Here is a 27,319-nt window from a genome sequence, read left to right as displayed (position 1 = left end):
TACCTAAACCAAACTAATGTTGCGAGTCATAAAGATAAATCATATGGACTTACATTAGACTTTGGGTCAATGTTGCAAATTGGATAGTTTTGGCCTTTCTACTTGATGCATATTTTTTCATGTTGTTTTCTTATTTAAAAAAAAAAAAAAGCAAATTGTTGAATAAAACCAATTCTAGATTCAACATTTGATGCTTTAAGCTTTTAAAGAGGTCACTTAAAATAGAAGTCAAAGCAGCACAGCTAAGAAATGTCTTTAAAGGTACTGTGCTATAAATAGTCTGGAATTACATATTTTCATGATAATGATAGCGTTCACGCTTCAGAAAAGCCTCTCTTGTGAGTTCATCACCCAGGCATTCAATCTTTCCATTTTGTGTCCATTTCTCCATATTTCTTTTTTTTTTTTTTAACCAATCAACTGTTTGCATGTGCATTCCCATTTTTCCATGTTGATGTTTGCAGACTCCGATTATACACCAGCAATTTCATTCCCAGTCGAACAAATAAACATAGCAAGAAATTCTAAGTCTGGTCAGGTGAGAGTCACACTCCGTCTCCCTGACAACAGTCGCTAAGCAACTAACATTTGTCATCTCTTTTCTTCCTTACCTCATGTCCCGTTTCCAACCATCTGCCTTTAAAGTGAAGCCATCAAACCCTTTCAAATATAAATATAGTTCCTCACCTTGAGGAGCGTCACTGCAAGCTTCGGCTGTAGGTTTGCTTGCAAGAATCTAGACCTCATTCACAAGTGCAGGGACAAACCTCAAACACATACCAGGGTATCGTAACAAATTGTCTTTATTCTCTCATTTTCAAAGACAGAGTGGATGACATTCATCAATAGTGAGATACAAGTCAATGGTGCTGCCATGTTTGACCTCGGAACGTTTCCAGAACGTTGTGTTTTTGTTGTTGTTGCATAAGCCTGTGTGGCCAGCCCCCACAGAAATGCTTGGTCCTATGGCATATTCAGTGGATTTCATGAGATCATGTATTGATGGCTCTAAAATGTGAATAGGTGAAAATACCCTCTGTGGACACTGTGTCCCCTTTTATGGCTCTAAATATACTCACATGGTATCATCCTTAAACACTCATACAGTTTCAGCCATATCACCTAATGGATGTAATTTGAGGTACCCCTCAATTTAAGGCTACAGCGATTTTACAGAACACTATTGTTTAACAAACACACAAACAAACATAGTTCTAATCCTAACCATTAACTCTGAAATTATGGGTTGACAAGAATGATTTTCAAACCCTGTTAAACAATTTCCATTAGTGTCGCTCACTGCACTGAACTCTGGAGTGAAGCATCAGTGGTGCTCAGAGTTCACACTATTTCAACTTTGACCTTGTTAGCTGACCTTTCAAAGCTTTGAGTATGATAACCAGACATGCAGATACAAGAAACGTGATTTTTGCATCCCTAGAAGCCTTTTAAAGTACAAAGTTAATTAAATGTCAGACTTTAAGTATATGCATTTAAATGGTTATAGTTTTTTCAATTTTTTTTAATAAGTTTTCAAAGCAATTGGCAGGACTTTCTGTTCGAAGATCAAATGTTTTCTATCCACTTGCTACCATGTAACACTGTACACTGTCCGTGATGCTTTCTGTCACAATTCTTATGTCAAAGTGGCTTATAACACTTGCTTTGAAGCCCTGATGCAAGTCATATGAAAGGGTCTAAAGTCTAATATTTTGGTGGAAATTCCAAAATTCCTATCAAACAATCATCCACGTCCTATTTAGTGAAATCACAGTAAGTCTCATGATAAAGACGACATATGACCCTGGACCACAAAATCAGTCTTAAGTGTCAATTTTTCAAAATTGTGGTTTATACATCAGCTGAAAGCTGAATAAATAAGCTTTCCATTGATGTTTGATGTTGATGATGTTGTTAGGACAGGACAATATTTCGCCGAGATACAACTATTTGAGAATCTGAGGGTGCAAAAACTAAAATAAAAAAAATACTGAGAAAAACACCTCTGAAGTTGTCCAAATGAATTCTTAACTATGCATATTACTAATCAAAAATTAAGTTAGGGAGGAAATTTAATAAATATATTCATGGAACATGATCTTTACTTAATAGCCTAATGATTTTTAGCATAAAAGAAAAATAGATCATTTTGTCCCGTACAATGTTCTTTGGCTATTTCTAAAAATATACCCGAACGACTTTGTGGTCCAGCCAGGGTCACAAATGACAAAGTGGGCCATTCTCAATATTGCTTGTCCTAACATCTGGTCCTTTTTGGTGACAAGCCATTTAGGAAAGTGAGATGAGAGGAACCTGAACCCAGGGTTTTATGGCGTTGGTTGAAAGTGCCTCTTCAATCACTGAGACTTGCATTCAGCTGCGTGCAACTAAATTCCAAATACTATATATTACAATTGACCCGTATAAAGAAAAATGAGAGTCAGTCAGTTAATTCACTTATCATACAGAATTGAGTGTAAAGATGGCTTGCTTTCATTATAGAGGTGTCAAATTAGTTCAACGGTATTCACTTATTCTCTAGAGTTTGCCCTGTCTGACTTAAGGGAGTTTATCAAAGCGCTCTCTACAGACCAATCTGCTTTCCCTGCCAACACTGATTGCCTAATATTGCCTGCTTTTCTTATTTTATGCTCATTAAATAACAGGTTTGTGTATTACTCCCACCACAATGGTGGAATTTAATTATTAGTGCACATAATTATGAGTAAAAAAAATAGGTTAATATCAGAAGAACAACAACATTTTGCTGTTATATCTCAAAATGTCCCATTACATCTTAAACAATCAATTAGTATGTGATTTTGCTCTCAGCGGGCCTCCCTATGGTAAAGACTTCATTATAGGTGAATATCTGAGTATGTACTTTAGACCTGATTGACTGAAATCATTACAGCGTGTCAGAGATTACATTTCACTAATAATTGTTTGAGGGAGAAACTCATCAGTACCTAAATCATAAACATTGCTTATGTTTAAGTATTTCCTTCCTGTTCTCCAAATTAATGACAAGCCAATTAATTCCAACCACAAACCAGAAGTGTATGTTTTCTAAAGGATGTTAAATCAGCTGTACGCCACTTTTTCACTTCAAATTGTTCATCACGCTACAGAAACTGCATATGAAAACTATTTTAGCAAGTGCTTGTTCCGCTTGTAAAAAAGGTACAATTCGCAATTACCGCAACTGGTCGGCTGTTAATATTAGAACAATACAAAAATTATAATAATTGTGATATTACAATTCCTTTGCAGTTCTGCGTTGATTTGGCACCATATGATGCTTGGTGCTTTGCAATTAGTCTCAAAGTGAATTTCTTGCATTCTTTGCATGAGGTTAGCCAATAAACCTGATGTGTATCAATGAACATTCTACATCAAGAACATTTTATCTAAAAGAGGAATCGTCATAAGTTTGGTTCACATTGTGATTAGCACCATGTCCTAGCCAGATGTGAGGGCATAAAGCAATATTTTATCAGTTGCTTGGTTGTAATTCCTATGCTGTAAAGCCAAATAGCCCAGCCACCAATGAGATCTCATTGGTTCCATAAAAATGTGTATAAAACATCAAATGTCTTCTCACTGACTTTGATACTGTGATTAAAATTAAAGCAAATTACAAAACACCAATGAGTGCTTTTGAGGAGGAACACTGGATCTGCAAAGGTTTTCAAGGTTAGTGGCATCAAATGAACAAAAGATCCTCAAGAGCTGTGTTCTTGATCACAGCTATCCAAAAAAAAAAAAGAAAAAAGAATGTTGATCATAAAGTTAAAACAGATCTTTTGCTATGTTTTCTGTTATTCACACTTTTTACGTAGCAGTCTATTATTACAGTATAATCTGATAAAATAAACTGTATTAGGTCATTTTACATTGAGTGACAGTAAGATTTTCTTTTCTTCTGGACTTACCAGGCTACATGACACTAAGTCTGGCTAGGACACAGTGTTTTCTCAAAGCCAAAACCACCATTGACCTTATTCAGATTAGCAGTTGACCCCTAGGGCTGCACGGCATATCGAAATAATTGCAATCAGTATAATCAAATCGCCAGGACTTTTAATTCAATAAATATATGCGCTGCATGTTTCAGAGTGAAGCACAACACTGTGTCATTCATAAAGATGAATTCGGTCACCCACCAAAATAAAAGCTTGATACACTTAATATTTTAAACTATTTATTAAAGATAGTGTATTTCAGTAAAGTTTCAAATGTTTTTTTTTAATTAGTATTGTAATTTTACAGTCATACTATGAAGTATATTTAAATACAGTTTAAAATGAAGAAGCTATTTAAATATTAGCATTGTAATCTTACAGTTATACTATAAAATTATTTTTAATTAAATTCTAGTTTTTATTTAATAATAACCACAATAAAAATCTATTATTGTTAATCAGATTAAATGGGTGAACAACAGTACTAAAGAGTACACTCAAATCTAAAAAAAAAATCTCAAATCAGATCGTTTACACTCTTCAGTGTACATTTTACATTTTCAGCATTTTCATTTTCTTTATTTATTTTTATTTAAAGCAAATGCAATCGTCAACAATAACAGCCTAATCGATTTAGAAGTATTCTTACAAAATATAGTCGTCATATAGTAATTTTTTTTCAAACAGCGGAAAAACTAAATATCCCAATATCGTGCAGCCCTATCAACCAATATGAGTTTTTCAATAACTGCTTCAGTTTAAATCACTTTATTTGGTTCCCCTAAACCAGAAAATATGTGATAAAAGCTAAAATGCTGAATCCATGCATTAACTAAAGTATCTTATCTTATTATTTATTTTTTTTACGACAGGACTTTTACTACAGTTCTGCATCTGTGCCGTGCCAGCATGCGTCTACTACAGGAGCTACTCTATCACTAACAGCCTGCCACAGCCAGCATGATCCACTCATTTCACTCAAATCCAGTGCTATATTTATGTGGATCTGTCCGTCTACAGGCCTCTCTCAACCTCAAAGGTCATGTTCTGTCAGGATAGTTTATACACTACTTGGTTTCGCTGCACCCCTGTCACGTTCAGTGACTGAGAGACTGGTATAAACAACTAATTTCACACATACTAGTTTAGGTAATCTCTCCGGAGAATTATCTCCTCTGTGAAGTGGTCTTATCTCCTCACCTGTCAATCATACATGCAGTTCTTCAATTTCTGCTCTAGCCTCCTTTTACACCTTCTCTCCTTCTCTCCCTCTCTGTTGTTTTCGGTTACATTAGAGCGCTGAAGTCATGACAAGAACGTGATTTCTGCCTGAGCATCCTGCTTCCTCTGTGTCTGCTGAGGTCTCTGTCTCTGCCGCCCTCCCGGTCTCGGCCGAGGTGGGAGCGCGGAACGAGCCCTGAAAGGAAGCGCTTGGCCCTGCTGGTCAAGCTCTCTCGGCGGTCCACCGTGGGGGACCCCTCCGTCCAGCCGGGCCCCAGGTTGTGGCCCCGGGCCGCTCTCACAGCCGCTTCTAACAGGTCATTAGTGCGGTGGTCCAGAGAGACGGAGAGCTCCAGATACAGGCAGCCAAACATCATTGCACTGGAGTGTGCCTCTGAGAAAGAAAGAGAAAGAGAGTGAGAGAGAGGTTGAGTGATACAGACGCAGATGGAGTTTGACAATTTCTTGTCATATCAAAACAGATTAACATTAGATAACTGAATCAATCGAGTGGGACTTAATGTAGCACATAGATAAATAAATGTTTGTGTGGGTGTGTTTGTTCGGAGGTGTGTGGACAGGATTGAATTAGATCACTTTAGATGTCGATTAGATGGCACCATTGTGGATGAGTGACATGACCTGAGAGAAGAAAAAAACAGATGAGGAGGAGGAGGAGGAGACGGAGAGAATTGAAAAACATATATCATCCCAATCCAGATATGACAGTGTTCTAGGGGTTGTATCATGAAAAAATGTAAAATATTATAATAACAAGATTTTATTTTCATGTTTTAGCAGTCAGTTCAAAAGACTATTAAACCAAATTTATTTTACTATTATTTATATGCTATATTAATACATATTTAAAATAGCCTATATATATATATATATATATATATATATATATATATATATATATATATATATATATATATATATATATATATATATATATATATATATATATATATACATATAAAGATTTATTAATATATAAATAATCAATCAATCACCTTTATTTATATAGTGCTTTAAACAAAATACATTGCGTCAGAGCACTGAACAACATTCATTTGGAAAACAGTGTCTCAATAATGCAAAATGATAGTTAAAGGCAGTTCATCATTGAATTCAGTGATGTCATCTCTGTTCAGTTTAAATAGTGTCTGTGCATTTATTTGCAATCAAGTCAATGATATCGCTGTAGATGAAGTGACCCCAACTAATCAAGCCAGAGGCGACAGCGGCAAGGAACCGAAACTCCATCGGTGACAGAATGGAGAAAAAAACCTTAAATAATAGTAAAATAACTGTGGTTTCTTTTAAACTGACTGCTAAAACATGAAACATGATACAACCCCTATAAAACTATAATTAATATAATAATAAAAAAAATATTTATCTATAATAAATTAATTTTATGTGTTTTTTATGTAATTTTTCTTTTTTAATATTTTTATAGCCTACATTTATTTTTTTGTTTTAGTTATATTAGCGCTTCAACTTCCAAACTGAAAATGTGTGTGTGTGTGTGTGTGTGTTCTACTAATAAAGGAAAACATTTAATTTAAATTAATTAAATTACATTTAAATGTGTTTTATTTCACCTTTATTTCGGTGAACTAAAACAATAAATAATATCTTTATTAAACAATATCAACCCTGAACAAGGCAGGTTGTTCAGAAATCTGACAGCACAACAATGAAAACATTCACACATGACCACCCACATTTACACGTCAACTACGCCTATTGAGTGTTCGGCAACTGGGCCTGGCCTGACAAAGTAAAGTAAAGATGAAGAAGTCTGGATAAAACAACCACAGGATAAGATGATGATAATATTCAGTAACCAGAATAAGACACTATACAGTACAGTGTGTAACTGATGACTAGCCCAACCAGACATTGTGCTGATCCTGGCATCGTATCCTTCTGAAAGATCACAGCTATAGAAATAAGTGGCTGATGTTTATTTTTACCATGAACCATGATCATTCCAATTCAACCTTAACAGTTTATGTGACACATTTCAGCACGGAATGTTCTGTGAATCTGTCACCGGCTTTGCTAAGAGGCTGTTACTGTAAGATGGAGCAGTGGCGACTAGATCGGATCCAATAGCAAACCCGCTACATAATCAAGTGTTATCACTCGCTTGCAAAGACATTTCATAACCTAGATCATTTAAATGGAGGTCTTTAAAGGCACAATAGCATAAAAACCCTGTAGAACCCAAGTAAATGGTGTTCTTCTGAATGGTCCATTCATCAAACAATGAAAAACAAAATCAGCTGTGACATATATGTACATATATAAATAGGATAAAATGCAAAAAAAATAAGAGACAGAGGTTAAGGTCAATGTTCTTGAGAGGGCTGAGGTGAGGGAAAATAAACAGACTTAAGGGAATAAATAAATGATAATATATATATCAGATATTACCCCTATGAAATGATGGACCCCATTATATATAAAAAAAAAAAAAAAAAAAAAAAACTGGGGTGGGGGCGGCCTCATTCTTTCTGGCACAGCAGATAGGAGATTTATCACATGTGTAGCAAAATGATCAAAAGTGACAGAATTTTTTTGAATAGTACAAAAATGTTCTGCTTCAAATAAATGCTGTTCTTTTGATTGTTCTACACAATAGACAATCCTTAAAAAGGCTCTGACAACAGAGGACCAGATATGATCAAATTCAGCACTGAATAAAACAAGTTCTTGAGTGGGTTGAGGTGGGGGGGAAATAAATAAAACATCAGATATGACACCTATAAAATGATCGACCCTGTTATCTTAACAAAAAATGAACGGGCACCTAGTTGTTCTGGCACAGCAGGCAGGAGATTTATCACATGTGTGTAGCATTACGGTTCTTCAGAGTTGTAAATTCTGTTTATGGCTATAGACTCATCTTCTCCAGCATAAGGTTGGCCGTCTCGGTTTCAGTGATTTAATGTGTATGACCTTACAGCATGTACACATCCACTGTCAGTGTGTCTGTTCAAATAAGGCTTGAATGTCAACATAAAAAGCTGACTCGTGAAGACACGATGTAAATTAAACCCATTTACATGAAGCTGATACACATAGTGAGTGTGAGCTCATGTGTTTGTATCGGAGACAGGAAGATAGATGCAGACAAAAAAAGATTCAGAACATTTCCGTATCGATAACCACACTGGCTGCAGCACCCGGAGGAATAAATATGCTGAGCACAGATGTGTCCGCATGACTGTCCTCTGCACTTCCTACAAGGTCCTTTTCTAACATCCACACCCATCTTATGCACTCGCTAGTGGTGCTTCCTAATGTTCTTACTTAGGGTTGAAGATCTGAACAAACCTCTAAGCCTACAAATATTACAATTTGGAGCATAACTCATCCCACACATGTTGTTTCTTCAAGCATCTTGGAGAAGTTGCCACAGTTCTTCTGGATTGAGTCTGTCTCAGTTTGTTCTGTTTCTTCATGTCATTCCAGACAGACTGGATGATGCTGATGATATTAGATCTCTGGGTGCTGTCAGACTTCTAATAATCTCACTGGATTATCACAATTAAAGGCAAAATGAATGTTTGGAAATGTAGATTGATATTTCCTTCTGACACACTACAGCAAAAGACTTTAAAAATATTAAGCTGATGAAAGTACTGGTGCTCTAATAATTTTAGCCACCACTGTATAAAAATGTTGTTCATAATTATGGTGGATGAGCAGTGCAGTAAACAGAAGAATGCAGTTTATACTGGATGTAATTTTCCAAAAGAACAGAGCACCTCTGATGTCATCCGTCCCATGGAACCGTCCTGTTATCAGCTCCAATACATGAAAGTGCCTGCACACTATTATTCTTAATGATTACAACACACTAAGCTTCCTTATCCTCCTTATCACAGCCCTGCAAACACATGGCACAGGGTTTCACCATGCAGGAGAAGGAGAGAATTAGAGAAAGAAAAGTGTTAGGGAGAGAATGAATGCATGTGTATTGGCATACAAATACACACACACACACACACACACACACATACACACACACATAAAGATAGTAACACCAGCACATTGTGGGTGATAAATAATACAGAGCAAACATAAGAAATGTTCTAATCATGCAAAGTATTGTATTTGTTTTCAGACACAGCCTATTTGGGAAATTGTGGTATGGATACAGGAAGTGCCCAAAAAGCTGACAAAGACCTATATTTCAGCAGTTATTAATTAAATGTGCCCAAAAACAAGCTAAATCAATAAAATAAAATAAAAAACATTATTATTGGACATTATAAAAGATACATTCATATTACACTCAAATACACTTCACAAATCTCAAAATACATTCAACTACTATTTGAGGTGTGCATGTTTATTGTCAACATTACGGTCACATAAAATGTTTGAAACTTAATTTTAATAATTTAATGTTTATAAAAAACATCTTTATATCATCCTATGTGTAGGCTATATTACACAATTTTCAAATAGCTAGACCATTTTCAAATACATTGTAGGTAAAGAAATCTGTTTGATTGAAATGCAGTGGCAGAAACTAAACTGAGTTCTCAATTCTCAATTCTGCCAGAAAACACCAGCAAAGTTAATCCATATTCTCTATCAGCCCTAAATGGACAATGTGCCCACTTTACAAATGCACATCTCCTAGCAGCACCTGTTCATGATGATAAGTTGAGTGATTTCCCTTGCCAGAAATCTATGAATCTCCTTATATAAATACAACCAGATGGAGATGGAAGCATTTAGACAAAAGCTGAGTCATAGCAGGAAGGTTTCTATAGATGACTCACAAGTGTTGAGAGACAGAGGTGGACTACAGGGAGCCTTGTGTGGACAAACTACCTGTTGAATTATACGATCTGTACTCTAATTACTGAATTGAAATTGCCCATCCATTTTGTTCTTACTTCCCACACATTTCAACTTATTTTCAAAGCACTTTAAGTCAATGAAATGAGAATGCCTCTGTTTACCAAAATGCATGTTCTTTTTGCGAACGATTCATCCATGCATGTTTTATTAATAATATCGTCACACTTTATTGTAAAGTCCAATTAAACAGATTTGCTGTGCCCTTGCTGAATAGAAGCATAATTTATTTACCAACACAAAAATCTTGACCCCAGTTTTCAACAGTATGTCTCATGAATTCATTTTTATGATTTTTATAATTCTATATTTAAAAATATTTGGATAATTCTAATCATTAAACCAATGCCTATAATGTTTCCAGTATATAATTGATGATGATTTAATTATAATATTCCAATTGGTCCTTTAATTTACATCTAGTGGTTTAATGAATTATAATTGGTCTTTGTGTTCCATTACCATCGCTCTCCTTTCTCTGTCTTTCTGTATTTTTGTTCATAGGGTTTCATTTACTATAAAATGTTATTCTTTCATTTGACCCTGTTCTTTTAATCCCAGAAATCTCCGCCAGCTATGCAGCAAATTGAGTTGAATTATGAGATCTGGAGCTCAAGAACGTAGATTAAAAACAGGCTTACCCTCTGTGCTGATCTCACGGGAGCGCACGAGGTCACTCTTGTTGCCCACTAGAATGATGGGGGTGTGCGGCAGCGACTCCCTCAACAGGAGGCGGAGCTGAGCAATCCGGTGGAAGCTACGCCTGTCCGTCAACGAAAACACCAGGATGCACACCTCACACTGCAGAGTGGACAGCTCCTGTCAATCAAATCCAAACACAGACAAACCAATTACAGCATAACTCAACCATGAAGATTCAGTGCTTCATATACATGTTATTTATAAAGCATTAGATGATGATTATTTGTCATCGTAGGTAAGTAATGGCCTGTTCACACCAAGGATAAACTATTATGATAAAGATAAAGATCCAAGTTTCTATGAGAATAGGAAAGTCCACAGCACCACCACAGAGCAAAGTTATCACTGCAATAACTTTCAGAGTGATTTTCTGTTGTTAATTGTTAATTTTCTGTCTGTCGATAAATTATCAATACATTGACAGCTGATCAGAATCCACTCAAGTTGAAGAAGCGCAAGCATTTAAAGTGGCAGATGACAGATGCAGCTTGCATAAACAGAACAGAATATCTTTAAAGGGATAATTCACCCAGAAATTAAAATTCTGTCATTAATTACACACCCTGGTTCATTTATGATGAAATCTGAGAGCCCACTGACCCTCCATATACAACAAGGGTACTACCACAATCAATGACCAGAAAGGTACCAAGAACATTGATTGAAATAGTCCATGTGACAGTCGTTCAACCGTAATTCAATTTTGGAGAGTATAATGACACGTGTGCTCTTTCCTCTAAAATGTAAACAAGGCACTGCACATGCTTGTTCTAGGTCAACAGCATCATGCACACACGTTGTGTACGTACAAGAAAAGCACACACCTGCATCACGATACTCTCCAAAATGGTGCTATAGGATAATGCGGAGGAGAAGAATTGATGAATGAAGTCGTTCGTTTTGTTTCTTTGCACACAAAAAGCATTACCGTAGCTTATGAAGAAACAAAATTATGGTTGAACCACTGATGTCTCATGGACTACTTTAACAATGTCTTTACTACATTTCTGTGCCGTGATCATGGTAGAACCCTTGCTGTCTATGGAGGGTCGGAAAGCTCTCAAATTTCATCAAAAATATCTTAACTTGTGTTCCTAAGATGAACAGAGGTCTAACGAGTTTGGAACGACATGAGGATGAGCAGTTAATTTCATTTTTGGGTGAACTGCCCCTTTAATTGTTATAGTTATCATTCCTGGTGTGAACGGCCTTAAGAGGAGGACAGTTTTCACTTGAGTGCAGCTCAGGAGCGTTTGTGTCCATGAAAATGAGGATTACTGGGATTTAAGGAGGACAACCTCAAATCTTCGACGGCTTTGTTTTTGTTCCAGCTCACAGTTTTGCTGCCGCAGAGCTCAGGTGTGTTCAAAACGGCAGCAGATGCCTCAGTCAAGCGCCTACCCCCCGAGAACATCACTACACATCACCACAACCACTTTACAGCGCTAAAGTACAGCCACTCCAGGGTCTGGCTTTCTCTTAATGACAGCTATGACAGGCCGGCTGTCGCTCCTTCTTTAATGAATTGAGAGAAGAAAGAAAATGCTTCTGTCCCCTATGGACCACTTCCTATTTCATCTCCTAAACAGAAAGAGGAACAGATAAATAGATGGAAAGCCTGTGTCCTAGATCTCTGACTCCCCAAAGGCAAATTCCAGCCCTCTGGAGAGCTGCCTAAAAAATTCACATTGCAGCCGAGCCAATCGCACTCGGGCCCAGAGCGTGAGATTCACACAGCCACAGAAACACAGAGTTTCTCTGGAAGGGAAGAATCTAGCGGAGCGGAAGCAGGAAGGGAAAGGGGGGCTCAGCCACCTGCCACAACCCCACACAGGAAGGGCACAGGGAGGAGGTTGTCTCCTTCGAGGAGCGGACACGTATCTTGATGAGCGGTGAAGACAGCACGACATGGTCGATAGTGCTCCTTGTGATGGAGGGGCTCTCTGGGGCCGGACAGGCAAAGTAAAAGGTCTTTCCATCAGAGAAACAAGACGAAAGCATACAGCGGTCTCTAAATAACAACATCGAGCTCTTCCGCTGCAGTAAAGGTCCATCTGTCACTGTCTGCTCTTTCGTGGCCAGATAAACAGACAAAATCATAGCTTTTAATGGCTTTGAGAATACACACGCAGGTACGCATGTGAAAATTGCGTGATACAAAATACAGTGATAGTGCAAAACACACTCACACATACACTGGTTAACTGAGTGATTATAGTCATGAAACACACACACATACACACAAATCCCTGCCATGCTGTCAGCAAATATGCCTTCCAGCTTTTTTGTCCTCTTGTACAGATTTAGATTATTGAATCCAGCACTCTTAATAAATGTGTAAATGGTCTATATCTCATTATATATTAAGCAGGTTAATGAAATGATGCGCACTAATCCAGCTAAATGTTCATCTACACAGCATGGTGCTTTCCGTATAAACACGTTTACTGTTATGAACTCCTTGTATATGTCATGTTCAGATTCATTTTGGGTTTATTATGTTGCCAAATGATTTAATTAAAATGAACAGAATATCTCACAGTGAGCAGATAGTTTAAACTGATCTTGCTTAAAGCGGTTTAATGTAACTTACAGGCAAAGTTGCAGTTTAATGTGCAGAGACCATAATAAGTAAACATTCTGTAGATTGAATTTCCATTAGAGTCTAAACATGGTGGTGTTTTTTAGTATTTCTCTGTTAGTGGTAATGGCAACATTAAGTGCCTATAAGTGATTTTAGTCAAATGGACTCTCAAGACAATTTATTTTGTATATCTTTCTCTTTTTTTCCAGTGCTATTTCAAAATAATGATTACATTAGGTGTGTCACTGATGCTTTATTTGCATATTTTATTATTCTCATGCTCCCACAAAGAATGATGGAAAATATAGTAAAACTGCACAATTCTCATATACCAGCAAAAGAAGTAGATGCTAGTTTTGTGCTATTTTCATCACCAGTACATAAATTATGTACAAAGTAAATGGTACCAGATCAATATTAATCGTACATCACAAAGTATCATAGTCAATAACAATTCATCTTTCAAATGATACCCAGAAAGCATTAAGATGCCTTTATCCAAAGTGATTGCATTGAATTTGAGATGTATATTTGACATGCTCTACTGCTTCAGCTACAGGAACAAAAGAACTGAAATAATGAGTTTGCCAATAGCAATTAAGACATTAAAGTGTTCATGTGTGCTCTATTTATACATATGATGATTCTGACAGGACGAACTCACCAGAGCTGTTTTGCAATGATGTCAAATTGTAAGCCAACCTAGAATTCTTAAGTTCCCTTTTTAATTATTTTATTCTTTAAAATTGGTTTTTCTAATTAGTATATCTGTGGTTAACATTACTTGTCACTGGGGTGTTAAAAACACAAGATGCTAAAAAGTTACATAAGGACTGAAATGGTTATTCAAATAATCAAGCATGTTAAATCATACCATTGTATAAGGTTTAATCTGCATTTAGCAAAATATGTTTAACAAATAGCTTTTTTTAAGGTTTGTGTTTAAGGTTTGATTGTATGTAATTTATGTTATACTGCAAAACATTTTCTCCTAATGTAATGTTAACCACAGACCTCTTTATACTCATAAATCCAAAACAGCTAAAAACCCAAGAGAAACATTCAGAGGCTCACAAGCTGTACAGCTCTACTGAAGATGAACAGTCATTTGGAATATTTTTTTTTTTTTTTTTTCAATTCCCTTTTGTGCAACTAGTGGCACAGAAATTATCCACTCCAGCTTTAAAACCCTGAAATTGTTTCTCTCCATTCTGTTGCTGTGGTTAAGCCTATGTTTGAGAATAAAATGAGTTCATAGGGGGTCACAAAGCAGATTAGAACCTGGGGAAAACATGGCATTAAAATATCCCTCAACACATTTCTCACCATAAACTCATTCCCAGGAACTGTGTTCTTTCTATACTGGGTCATTTAAAACAAACACACCTTTTTCCAGCCACATTTGGTACAGGAAGACAGATTACACAGAAATCAGGCCAGATCCTGGTCAATGAGCCAATACAGAGAATACAAAACAGAAAAAAAAAAACCGTTTTATCAGTGTTTTGGTCATTATTCACCTTAAACAAATCTTTGAAACGGATAAAATTTCTTGAGAAAATCAAGTATATGAAATAAATATATAACAAAATAATAAATTACTTTTAAAATATACACATTAAATAAATATTAACAATAAGTGAAATATTAAATATTATGATATTCATTATGTATTATATTATAAAATATATACATATCAAATATAAAAATAATTAACATAAAATGTATTCAAATATATTAATATTCATATAACTAAATCAGTGGTTTTCAACCTGTGGTCCGTGGCGGTGGTATTGCAGGTGGGCCGCCAATTACTATTAAAATAAATAATATTGTTAATATATGTAAAAAAAAAAAAGGTCATAAAATAACATCATTTCATATATATAATTTAATAACAAAAAAGAAATATTAAACTGTTACTATGCTTCCACTATTCGAGCTCGCTGATTGGTTTAAGAATAAACCACCAATTTATCTTAGATATTTTTGCTGCATATGCTACAGAACAACAAATTCATGCATAAATGGCTGTTGTGTTGTGTGGCTGCTTGCTCTGCTGTCTACCCGCTGCTGAGCTCTGCCTGGATCTGGTTTTCCCGTTTTGCTGAGCGGTGCCAACCACAGTTATTTTCTGTTCATTTCCAGTCTATTCTAGGGCTGTGCGATTAATAGAAATCATCATAAAATCACGATTTGAGCATGCGCGTTTCTCAATCGCTTTATAGCACGATTTTCCGCGGCCCTGACCTCCCGTAGTATTCTATCCGATCTAATCAGAATGTAATGCACCTAGCGCGAGAACAGAACAGACTGGGCATATGCCTGTAACTCCAGGTTCACATACTGTCTGTGATGCGCCTTTTTTTTTTGAGCTCTATGAACAATGCATGGCAAAAAAGAAAAAAAAAAGTCCCTGGACACGGGATTTATTTATTTTTTTGCCATAAGTCTATACATTTTGTTACATCTTTACTATAGTGATAATTTTGATGTATGTCTGTTCTAGAGACGTTACAACTTTTTGATAAAGCTCTAATTGGTTTTCTTTTGGAAATATGTTTCCAATTAATCCTGAATGCATTTATGACTGTAAAAGCATATTGGTGTGTGTCACAATCGCAAAATTGATCAAAGAAATCGCGATAGGTTTTAGTTCATTCAATAAATACAGTTAACAATCTAGCTTCTGAGTACTTAGTTATTAACCCAACAATAGCGGGGTCAGTTAATTTTTTTGAAGTGAGCCCGGCAAACATATGTATATGGTTGAGTGGGCCGTGAGCTGAAAAAGGTTGGGAACCACTGAAATAAATATATACATTAAAGAAAATAAATATGAATATTAAATATGATTAAATAATACTTTTAATTACATTATTGCTAATTATTTAGATATTTATTTATATTTAATTATATAATAATAAATTATACATCACAAAAATCCAGAAATAATAATTGTTGAGAAATAATAATGGATGTTGAGACATAACCGTGTGCAGATTGAATATGGGTTCTGTGTACCAGAATGAGGTCCACAACCCTGCAGTCTCTATAGACCAGGGATCATCAAATCTGTCCAAGATCCACTTTCCTGCAGAGTTTAGTCTAACCCTACTCAAACAAACGTGAGCATGCTAATCGATGTCTTCAGGATCATTCGAAAATCACAGGTAGGTAAAATCAAGGTTGGAGCTAAACTCTGCCGTGCATTGGCCCTCCAGGACAAGATTTGAGGAAGCCTGCCATAGACCATCTGTCCACACATCCCCTCTTCCCAAACATACAAATTTGGCCCGAGAGCCCACACACAGACATCCCCCATCTAAAAGTGCCTTCTCAGCCGCTGAACGAGGCAAATCTGCAGCTATAAACACAAAACACACATACCTCCACAGAAATAAAAGCCCGGTTACTCTGCCAAGCACACCAACATCAAAGAATAAACATCTCCTTAATGAACGTTCCACAAAGCTCACAGTCCATAACGACACTGGGGCTGAGCTGAGGGACACTTTACTAAAGCATAAGGCTCCCAGTAGTACACTACACACTCTGTCTGAGTGAGATAAACAGACGTATACTTCACACATTTACAGGGGGAAAAAACCCTTCAAACTGCCTTGTCACTTTACACACACAATGACCCTACCCAGTAAACAAAAACCATAGCATCATCAATATTTCACCTCAAAGTAATCTATTAATTATAGCCAAGTGAATAGCCGCAGTCTACCAGCTCATTACATATCAGACAAGAACTGGTAGCATCTTTTGCCATGTTCATGGCAGGCTAGAGCTAGGGTCGGTCTGGGCTATGTTTAGAATGGAAAACTAGTTCATACTGCTTGATATTTTCATAAAATATTTCGCAAGTATTGTAATATGTAAACATTTTAAGTGGAATGTGACGGGCTAACATTATCTTGGCACATTGCAGGTTTCATTTTAAAATTAATGTTAATGTTAAGCGCTAATTAACCCAAAAATGTCATTTCTGTCATCATTTATTCATCCTCTTGCTGTTCTAAAGAACAGATGTGAGGCAGAATCTTCCTCTCAGTCAGCAGACATGTTCATTCATGACATTTTTTTATTTTTTATGTTTTGCAGTGTTACAGAAAGAAAGCCATATAGGTTTGGAAAAAATGAGGATGAGTCTACTAAGTCAACTTAAAAAAGGCTGAATAACACATAACCTAGTTAAAAAATAAATATACTAAAATGTTTATGAAATACATGTAACCAATGCTAAGTATAATGCAAATACATTTACATATTTACAATAATAAAAACACTCTGCAATTGTACTTTTGGTATACTAAACTTTTATACTTTCTAAAGTCTGCTAAATTGGAGCAACTAAGTTTTTACTTAAACTTGAATTGTGCGGAAGTAGTGCTGAAATCCAACTAAAGACATACTGAAATATATTTAATTGTGCTAAAGTGAAACTATTGAAAGTACACTTCAGGTGCACTTTAAATATTTTGCATTTAAAGACCGATGCTATTCAAAGCTAGTGACATTAAAAAGCATCTTAGGCTTAATCTAAAGATATTTGCATTTGTGCACAAATAGTACTCCAAATAAAGTTAAATGATATCTTTTTTTATATATATCAGTAAGTTTAAAAAGTTGTCAGTAAATCTATTAATTTATTTGAACTATACTTAGCATGAAATAAATGCATTTTAAATATACATTTTTAGTAGGATAATACTATTTATTTACTTAATATAACAAGTAGCTATATATTCTATATACTACTAATAAGTTCAAAGCATATATAAACATACAGTATATTTTATATTACATTCAGTTAAGTAAAAAGAAAACGCTTAACATTTGCTATCCCCTCTATTTAATTTCTTCATCCATCGCAATGAAAAAGAAGGTTCCGTTCCCATTGCATTGTGGGCCACAGTATCCACAACAACTGAGACAACTATAGTTGATAAGCTTGATATTCAATCTTAAATTACACACACACACACACACAAAAAAAAAAAGGATACTATGTACAGCACAACAGTTAAGTAGTGCACTATTCTGAGCCCTTGTTTTACTTTATAAATTGATTAAAGTCCTCAGTTTCAATTATCCAATGGAATAATTAAATTCAGTTCACACCCCATTTAGGCGGTGAGTTTTTGACTAATGCATTGGACACATGTAATCAGAGACCGGTTAGAGCATGCTGATACGACTCCATCCTGGAACCAACTCCTGCTGTAAGACCGAAATGGGAGCAGCAACGTGTGACGCAAAATCTCGACCAATGACAGAACGGGTGACAGAATACGTTCTTGCATGTGTGAGCACATGGCTGACCATGTACTATTTTAGGAAAGAGAACGACTTATTAAAGCCATTCTTCCGCCCCGCTGTCACAAGCAGTTCAAGTCTAACCATGCTAACCAAAGCAGGCTAGACTCGGGGCGGTGTGCGTGATTGTACGTTTGTGAGCATGTGTGTGTTTGCATGTGAATGAATGCCTGTGCGTAACCCAGGCTCTAACTAGGCTGATGTGTCAGGTGTAGATTGGGTGAACTTGGTGAGTCTGCTACAGAACTAAAATAAACCTGCATCCTCTGCAGCTACTACTGATGCAGCACTGTGTGAGAATGAGTTCATTCACTGTCTCTCCAATTCTCCATGGTTCAGTAAACAAAGCAGGTTGACAGTGAGGCTGCAGTCTGCAGAACAGACTGCAAACTTACTGCAACGACTTCAATGCATCCAGATATGCTGACCTAGTTTCACAATAAGGAAAGTGCTGACCTTCACTGAATCACTGAATCAATGTCAATGACTTGTCACATTAATTAGTAATGCTTACATTTTGTCTTAAAAACAGACAAGGGAGAAATGCTTAGAGGGAATTTTATTCCACTACAAGGATGAGGACAAAAACGATCACACCGCAATTACTTTAAACACAGTGTAATTCAAATCACCGTTTGATAAACATTTAACATTTCATTTTGCTGCTTCTTGGATCAAAGCAAACCACAAAAGGTATAAAGTAATTAAATAAGCAGCTCTTGCATTCAAAAGAGTGTGAGAAACAACAAACGGGTAAGCAATCACTCAATCTGGAGCAATGCCTCGTGCATTTGAGTCATGTTTTGCCCGTATTCTGCTGCCAGTAGACAGTTACTCTTAAGCAAACCGCATCGTGTTCTCACAGCATCTCCTGAGATGAGTTAAGTTTGCTTTTAGAGGACCGATTGTTTGAGTGGTCATATAAGCCCAAATGTTTTTTGTATATCTCAGAGAATCCTGAACAAACCAAATGCAAATGCAGCCACAAATTCCTGGAGTTTGCGTAGAAGGTCAGTGTTTTCTAACATTTTTGTGTATGTACTCCCATAGCCCCTTCACTCATACTAGATATATTTTTACACTATCAGTAATACTGTACAGAGGTGACATTCTTTATTTCAAAAGGAACTGAATGTGCTAAGGCATATATACTGTGTGTGTGTGTATATATATATATATATATATATACATTTAGCAGACACTTTTATCCAAAGCAACTTGCAGTGCATTTAGGCTAACATTTTTTACCAAACATGTGCTCCATGGGAATCAAACCCACAACCTAGCGCTGCTAACACAATGCTCTACCACTTGAGCCACAGATTAACTGATTACTGCTGTAATGTTCTGACAACCCTAATATCACCCTATTATAGTCATAATTTCTGTTGAACAGGTTTAACAAAGAGGAAAAAAAAGAAAATCTTTCCAGTCACCCCTGCTACTCCTGCATGGGATTCACTGTAGTAGACTAAGAAACAGAAACAGAACGCCACTAATTAGTTTTGAAGTATGTAGAGCATCGCAGACTATATTTTTATTTAATTGAATCCCAGTCTGTTGTAGTTTATTTTGCAAGGAAATATCATTTTTGATTGAATCAACTGTGCAGCTCTAACCACATCTCAAACAAACCTTGAAATAAACAAAGTAACTGCATTACTAACAGACTTCTGCTAAACATTCTTCATGATCAAGCTTCAATCCATGAGCTACAGACTGCAATCAGTGAACCACGAGGCTGTAAGGGCAGCGCTGAATCTCTGCATCTATAAAATTTGAATTAATAACCGCATAGTTTATCTGGGATCCTTTTGTTTGCTGTAACCACTGGTAACCATGGCAACCGTGGAACGGGCCAGGCGGGTGTAGAATGCAACATAGTGGGTGAGGTCAGAGGTCACGTGATACAACGTGCCACTGGGGAAAAGAGCCGGATGGTTAGACAGAGAAAAAGAGAGATGCTTTGAAAGAGAAAAATGAAAGATGGAGAAAGATAAATGATGGAATGGGGGGAGTTCTTCCAGGCACTGCTCTCTCGCGCTCCATCTCTGCCCTGGAATTGATCCAAAACTTGCAGTCAATTTGTGATGGCAGGAGCACTATTGACATTCATGCTTGCAACAAACAGCATCTGATTTAGAAGAGATATGATGACACAAACATCATTTGGAAAAGAAACAGACCAGTCAAAGTCAATCAGCTTTGCCCAGGGATTCAAATAAATATGAATATTCATCAAGGATACAAAGGCAACTTAATACCCTAAACATCTATCTGAACAACCCGATGATAATATCACATAACATTCATAGGTGTTTGAATCACTTCTAGTCAGCTGAGACACAGAAACGACACTCTGTGATTCATACGAAAATCACAAGCATGTGCTCATGATATCACTGTGATACATCTGTGTGTTCCAGGCAAAATGATCATCATATTTCAGGGATAAAACGAGATTTGAGTGTATGATATACCCACACTACACGCTTTGGACTGTCATATGAGCGGGTGTGAGGAAAATACATGCATTGCACGTAAAATCCAACAACATGGAGGGGATTTCAAATTGCTATTTGTTCCCCTGTGAACATCCTATGAAGGTCAGATGGCTTGTAAAAAGCCAAAAGAAAAAAAGGAAAAGGTGATTGATAAGCAAAGAGACAAGTGAAGTCAGAACTAGTAGAGAGGCATCAATCCCAGAGGAAGATGAATGTATATAATTCAATCTCACAGAGGCTTTCGGATGAGATGACACTACCCACAAGGGTCAGCATCAAAGTAAGATTTTCACCCAAATTAGAAAGTGCTATATTTTCTGAACAGTATACACGACATGATAATATAGTGAATCAACTATTGGGTTTGACCATTTCAGAAAATCCCTAAAGCCATGTTATAATGAAAAGCCTTCCAAAATAAGTGGATAAGAGGGTTTGAGGTTAGTAAGATCTTTCACATATTTTTAAGAAGTCTCTCCTGCTTACTAAGGTTGCATTTATTTAATACAATTTCTGTAAAAATAGATAAATATTATTAGAATTGAAATAGCAGTTTTCTATTTTAATGTATTCTAAAATGTCATTTTTTTGGGTCTTAACAAATTTGCACCAGCCATTTTCATTTTCAGAAATGTATCATAATGCAGCAATGTAAAAGTCTTAACTGTCACTTTTAATGCATCTTTGCTGAATAAAACTGTATTGACCCCAAACTTTTGAATAATAATAATAATAATAATACATTTATTTTGTATAGTGCCTTTAAAAATTACTTTCTCAAGGCGCTTTCCAAGAAGACTACATAAAAGAAAAACACAACAATAAGATATAATACAAAGCAACAAAAATAAAATAAAAAAATCTAATAAAAGCTTCCCTAAAAAAGAATGTTTTAAGCAAGGTTTTAAAAACAGCTAAAGAATTAGCAACCCTAATGTCAGTTCGGAGAGAGTTCCACAATTTTGAGGAATATGAAGAAAAAGCCCTGTCACCCCTGGATCGTAAACTTGTTTTGGGGACAGCTAAGAGACCGTGCTGAGAAGAGCGTAAATTGCGAGTTGGCGTGTAAGGTGTTAAAAGATCTGCCAAATACTGTGGAGCGAGTCCTTGCAGAGCCTTATATGTAAGCATTAAAAATTTTAATCTATACGGTATTTAACAGGCAGCCAGTGCAATGTCTTCAAAACAGGAGTTATATGGTCGCCAGTCATAGCCCCGGTTAAAATTCTAGCTGCTGAATTCTGCAAGTATTGAATTTTTTTAAGAAATGATTTGGACACTCCTACAAGGAGAGCATTGCAATAGTCAAATCTTGAGATAAACGAATACGTGCAATATCTCTTAGATGGAAAAATGGAAAAATGAATGTCGGAGGATGATATGTTTTGACATACTATATATCGCAAGAGCCATATTTTTCTTTACTTGACAGTATATGTAGATTTGTTATATTAATGACATGAAAAAAATGCAATCCTGCAACACACTAATGCAGTAATCGTGACTGAAAAGCATAATGATACATCCATTAGATCATTTTAGATTACTCTGAAATAAGTGGCTTTTAAAGAGGAAAAGAAGAGGTCATAATTCACTGTGAAATAACAAGGAAACCGGGACCTGGCTGGTTTTATAGAGGGTACACATAAAACGCTTGTAAAAAATAACTTTCTTTTTTTTTAAAACCTGGCAGTTACACTCAGCAGAAATGGAACAAATTACGGGAAACTGAAAACAATTTGCCCTAAAGTAAAAGGAAACAGAAATGACAAACAACTGACAAACCTCAGCTGGAAGGTCAAGAGCAGATTCCTCTCATCTTTCTCTCCTTCACTCTCTTTTTTCTTAACAACTCTCATATGTTGAGAGCTTCTGGACAACTAATAGAACTTCACACCAAACACCTACATTTATGCAATGGTTCATGTAAATGTAGCAGTTCAATTCAATTATTCCTTTTAAATGTGTAGCATTTAAAATGTGTTCACATTTAATTTTTTTGGGTGCAAAAGAATCGTGTTTGGTAAGCATCGATTTTGGACTTTAGTTGTGTTAAAAATTAAATCTCGCATCAGTCACTTGCTGTTGTCATGGCAATAAGTATGCATCTTGTTTTCTGTTGGGTGAACACAAGAATCAACAGCAATATATGTTTACATTTACGCAGGGAAGACATGACCAATCACAATTTAATGGTCATAATTATGACATCTTCACTATTGGTGACATTTTGAATGTTAAACATTCTATGAACGTAAATCAGTAGGGAAAATACTGTAATCTTCAAATCAATTCATTAGATTATGAAAATAATAATATATTTTAAAAATGGAGTCTGTAGGCTATTTAGGATTAACTGCACAAGTTTAACTTACCGTTTAGTTTTTTTCTGAAAGCCATTTAATAAAATACAAAATGAAGAATACGAAACACGCAAACCTCAGCGTGCCGTTATGCATTTGTGAGAGTGCCTGACTCACCTGTTTCCAGCTGTCATATACTAAAATTGTGCTGTCCTCATCATCCACAGTCACTCGCCGCTGGTAACCCTCATCTACAATACACACAAAACACATTTCTTTTAAAAACCGACACTCAAGCATTAAACTAAATCACTGGTTTTCAACTAGCATCTAATTTTACTCCTGCAGCTGAGCCCAAACTGGCCATTTCATGGGATCAAATGTATAATAATATATCTGTGGGAAGAATACAAAAGAAGTATTGAAAGGTAAGTTCAGAATTGGACTCGGGAGTTGCGTAACAATAATTCATACGGTTCAGAATCGATGCACATCGACACTCAGCTCAGGTAAGAGGGGTGAAAAAAACTGTCTGATTGGCTCTTTATCCCCTAGTAAATGACATACTCTGTTTTGAGCAGAAAGTGTCTGGTCTGTGCAGAGGCAGTACTCTGCTGGTTCTTTCCCACCTCATTAAGACACAAGATGATGAAAGACCTGAAAAAAGATGGATGCCTTCACAGCACCCACTGCACTTTTTCCAATCAAATCCTGAGAGCCTTACACTAGTGATCTCAGGTGTCTGTGAGGTGATAAGTGTGTTTCATCCAAAGCAATCTATATATAGTACTACAGTCCTTGGCATCCTGAGGCTTGATGCTGAGCATAAGAAGAGTGCATGAATATAATCTTTACCGGCTGCTTGGGTTTCAGAGTCTATAGAGAGTGATCTGTCTGACAGTCCAGCAAGGCAAAGTGCTAGAGAGGATTTGCCCACTCCGTTTTGGCCCAGTAGTACTATCCGAAGGGGTCCGTGGTACTTTTGCTGCTGCGGTTTTTGTGAAGGAGAATCTTGGACAGTGCTGACACTGATTTGCGGAGTAGCAGACTCATCGAGTCCTGGCGTCCAATCGTAATCCTCAGACACAGCTTCCTCTCGCCTCAGCTGATGTTTGATTGGCAGGGGGGTGCTGCCCCTGCGAAGCGGGGGCGCAGCTGATAAAGTTAAGCCATAACCCTGTGAAAACCGAAGACAAGTAAAAATGTACATCAGAGGCAAAGACAAATCTGAACATCAAGAACAATGACAGTAGATATCCCATGATATCTAGCTTTATAATGTATAGAAACAATCCATGCACAAGGGGGGAGGAACGTGATCCTCTGGGACTTTAGGGTTGTGCACACGATACAAAAGTGGGTCGAAATACTAATCAGTGCATCCATTCACATGAACAAGCATCACTTGCTTTAAAGGAGTGGCATAAACATCCCAACAGTCCAAAAAGACGAGGGACATAATGAGTTTTCTCAGACTCAAGGCAGTTGAGAGCTCCGTCCATCTATCTCCATCAAGCAAATCTTCAAGAGAGCTCTTAAACTGTTTACTGTGTTTGCTTGCAAGGGCAGCAGGCATCAATATTAATACGGCAATTAATCTAGCCGCAGCACTGCAGGTGTGCTGGGGAGCTAGTACGCCTGATCCAGTGTCAGTCGTGCAAGACACACATAGACAGCCAATTATACTAACTGAAAGAAGGTAATTAATTAATATAGACTTTATTCTGAGACAGACAGTGAGACAGTAGGATGTAGTATGATGCATGGCATAAGGCAAGCTCTAAACTGTTACTTTTTGATAATAATAATAATATTAATATTAATAATAATAATAATAATCTGAATTTAAACCATGAATATTTAAGTAGTATGCAAATCATACATAAATTATCGACTATAATAGAAGGACTTGCAAATAGTGATTATAATGATCAATATAGCCATTTTACCCATTTTTATCATTACAAGGACACTAAACTATAACATAAGAAATAATCCTAGGATTGTCTCAGCACAGGAACATTTTCAAACAAAATCAGAAACAAAGTCAACACAGAGGATGCAGAAGAAGAGAGGGTGTGTTCACACACACCAGCGAACATCCCAAACCTGTGAAGGACCCTACAACCCACACACACACACATAGCCTATTTACACACAAGGGAAAGCGATGATCTTACCTGGTCCGACATCGTTCTTCAATTCATCTGCTCTCAGTGAGACACTCCGCCGTCCATGTCATGTCACTGAGCGTCAAACACTGCACAAGCGTCGGTGGGGATTCTTACATTACACTCGACTCGTATGCCAGCACATTGCTGTAGTCAGAAGAAGAAGAAAAAATGAGAGAAAAGAAAGACTCCCAATGTGACTCTAAAAGCCCCCTTTTATCACGCTCACTTAATAGTAAACATTTAATCGCTTCTCTGCAAACGGCTGCGCTGTATGTCTCACGTATTACTGTACACCTGTGAGTCCCTTCAAGTCTCTGTAACAGTGGCTTTTCACAAGAGAGCGTGTAGCCCCGCCCCCGCACTGTAAACACGCCTCTTCATTCCAGTCGTTACCTGAATGCTCCCAGTTTCTCTCTCAATCTCAGATTTAAAATAACTCTTAAGCGTTTTATATTCTATTCATCGATATGTTTAACGCTTATATTATATTTATCGCTATTTTTTAAAAATACTAATGCTGCTCTGGAAATTCCATTTATTGGATCCTTGGATTGGGGTTGGTTATGCTTTGATATAGTCTATGGTTATAACCGATTCGATTATGTTTTATACATTTTTTATTAGCATGTAAATTTAGAAATTAATTAATTAATTTATTTTTTATTTATTTATTTATTTTTGTAAAATGCATTCAAAATGTAAAAAAAATTACATGCTAATCAAAAATGTGTCTGTGTTTTGTATAGGTAAATTATAGAGAAAGTTGTATATATATATATATATATATACATATTCTAAGAGCTGTACCACCTCTTTCATTGACAGCAGCACCAGATCATTTACAAACAAGAGCCATTTGACTTCGGTGTCTATTAGAGTACAACCAAGTGCTGCAGGCTGTTCTCTTTCTATTTCTCTCTCTCCTACATATTGTGGAGAAGTGTTCATAAGCTTTGTCCTTGATAAGTATTTTGTTTGAATCACAGCTCTCCACCTCTCTTCCCAGACACATAAAGCGTATCCTTCGAGATATTTTTTTCTCCAGTAACCCTGACGCTTTCAAGCACTGCATGAATTATTGAGTGGTCATTAAGTTTTATTGCAACCACATCAAGCATCATTTATGTCACAGGTGGAGGTAAAAACGTTTCCTCACAGGCTTTTTAATAATTTCTGTGAAGACCAATTGATCTTCTTGTCTGCCTCACTGATCTTAGTTTAAATGAACTATTATTAGGGCCCAAGAAGAGAAGTAGATTGGAAGCGGTCTGAATAGTCACCCTGTTGGTCTCCCAGTCAAACACTTAAGTGCCCCTATCAGCACAAAAATTGACTTATTTTCTGTTTTTATAAGCCTTTGCTCTAGACTAGAGAAAAAGTCCTCATTCTTCCTGTATTCATAGCTTGAACATTGTGTTTCCAATATCACACATACTCTGCCTGCAAATCTTCTCAACGAATGTCTCAGATGTTCAGACCAAGCTTACAAAGCATATTGAAGTCATTTTCATTAATGTGTAATGATCATAAATCATACAATCTGATTAATAAACTTACAGTTTAGTGTCTTTAGATTCCCTGAGCCCAGTGAAACCATTTTTTTTAAAGGGCAGCCATTTCCCCTGTCTGTCTTCCCTTGTCTGTTTTC

The 27,319-nt window shown here is 36.5% G+C and overlaps 1 protein-coding gene across 1 annotated transcript; it reads right to left on the bottom strand.

The window, feature by feature from the left end:
• Nucleotides 1–785: 785 nt before the first annotated feature.
• Nucleotides 786–26,001, bottom strand: LOC127950426 (GTP-binding protein REM 2). The gene is made up of 5 exons (XM_052547470.1): nt 25,678–26,001; nt 24,353–24,674; nt 23,675–23,748; nt 10,718–10,895; nt 786–5,580 (listed from the first exon to the last, which is right to left on the bottom strand). Exons 1-5 carry the CDS (start codon nt 25,687–25,689, stop codon nt 5,252–5,254), a joined length of 915 nt encoding a protein of 304 aa, XP_052403430.1. The 5' UTR covers nt 25,690–26,001; the 3' UTR covers nt 786–5,251.
• Between the last annotated feature and the right edge of the window lie 1,318 nt (nt 26,002–27,319).

Source organism: Carassius gibelio, chromosome B2 (assembly GCF_023724105.1).
Source record: "Carassius gibelio isolate Cgi1373 ecotype wild population from Czech Republic chromosome B2, carGib1.2-hapl.c, whole genome shotgun sequence".
Classification (NCBI taxonomy): domain Eukaryota; kingdom Metazoa; phylum Chordata; class Actinopteri; order Cypriniformes; family Cyprinidae; genus Carassius; species Carassius gibelio.
The sequence above is the reverse complement of the archived record's forward strand: the minus strand, read 5'-3'. Positions and strand labels throughout refer to the sequence as shown.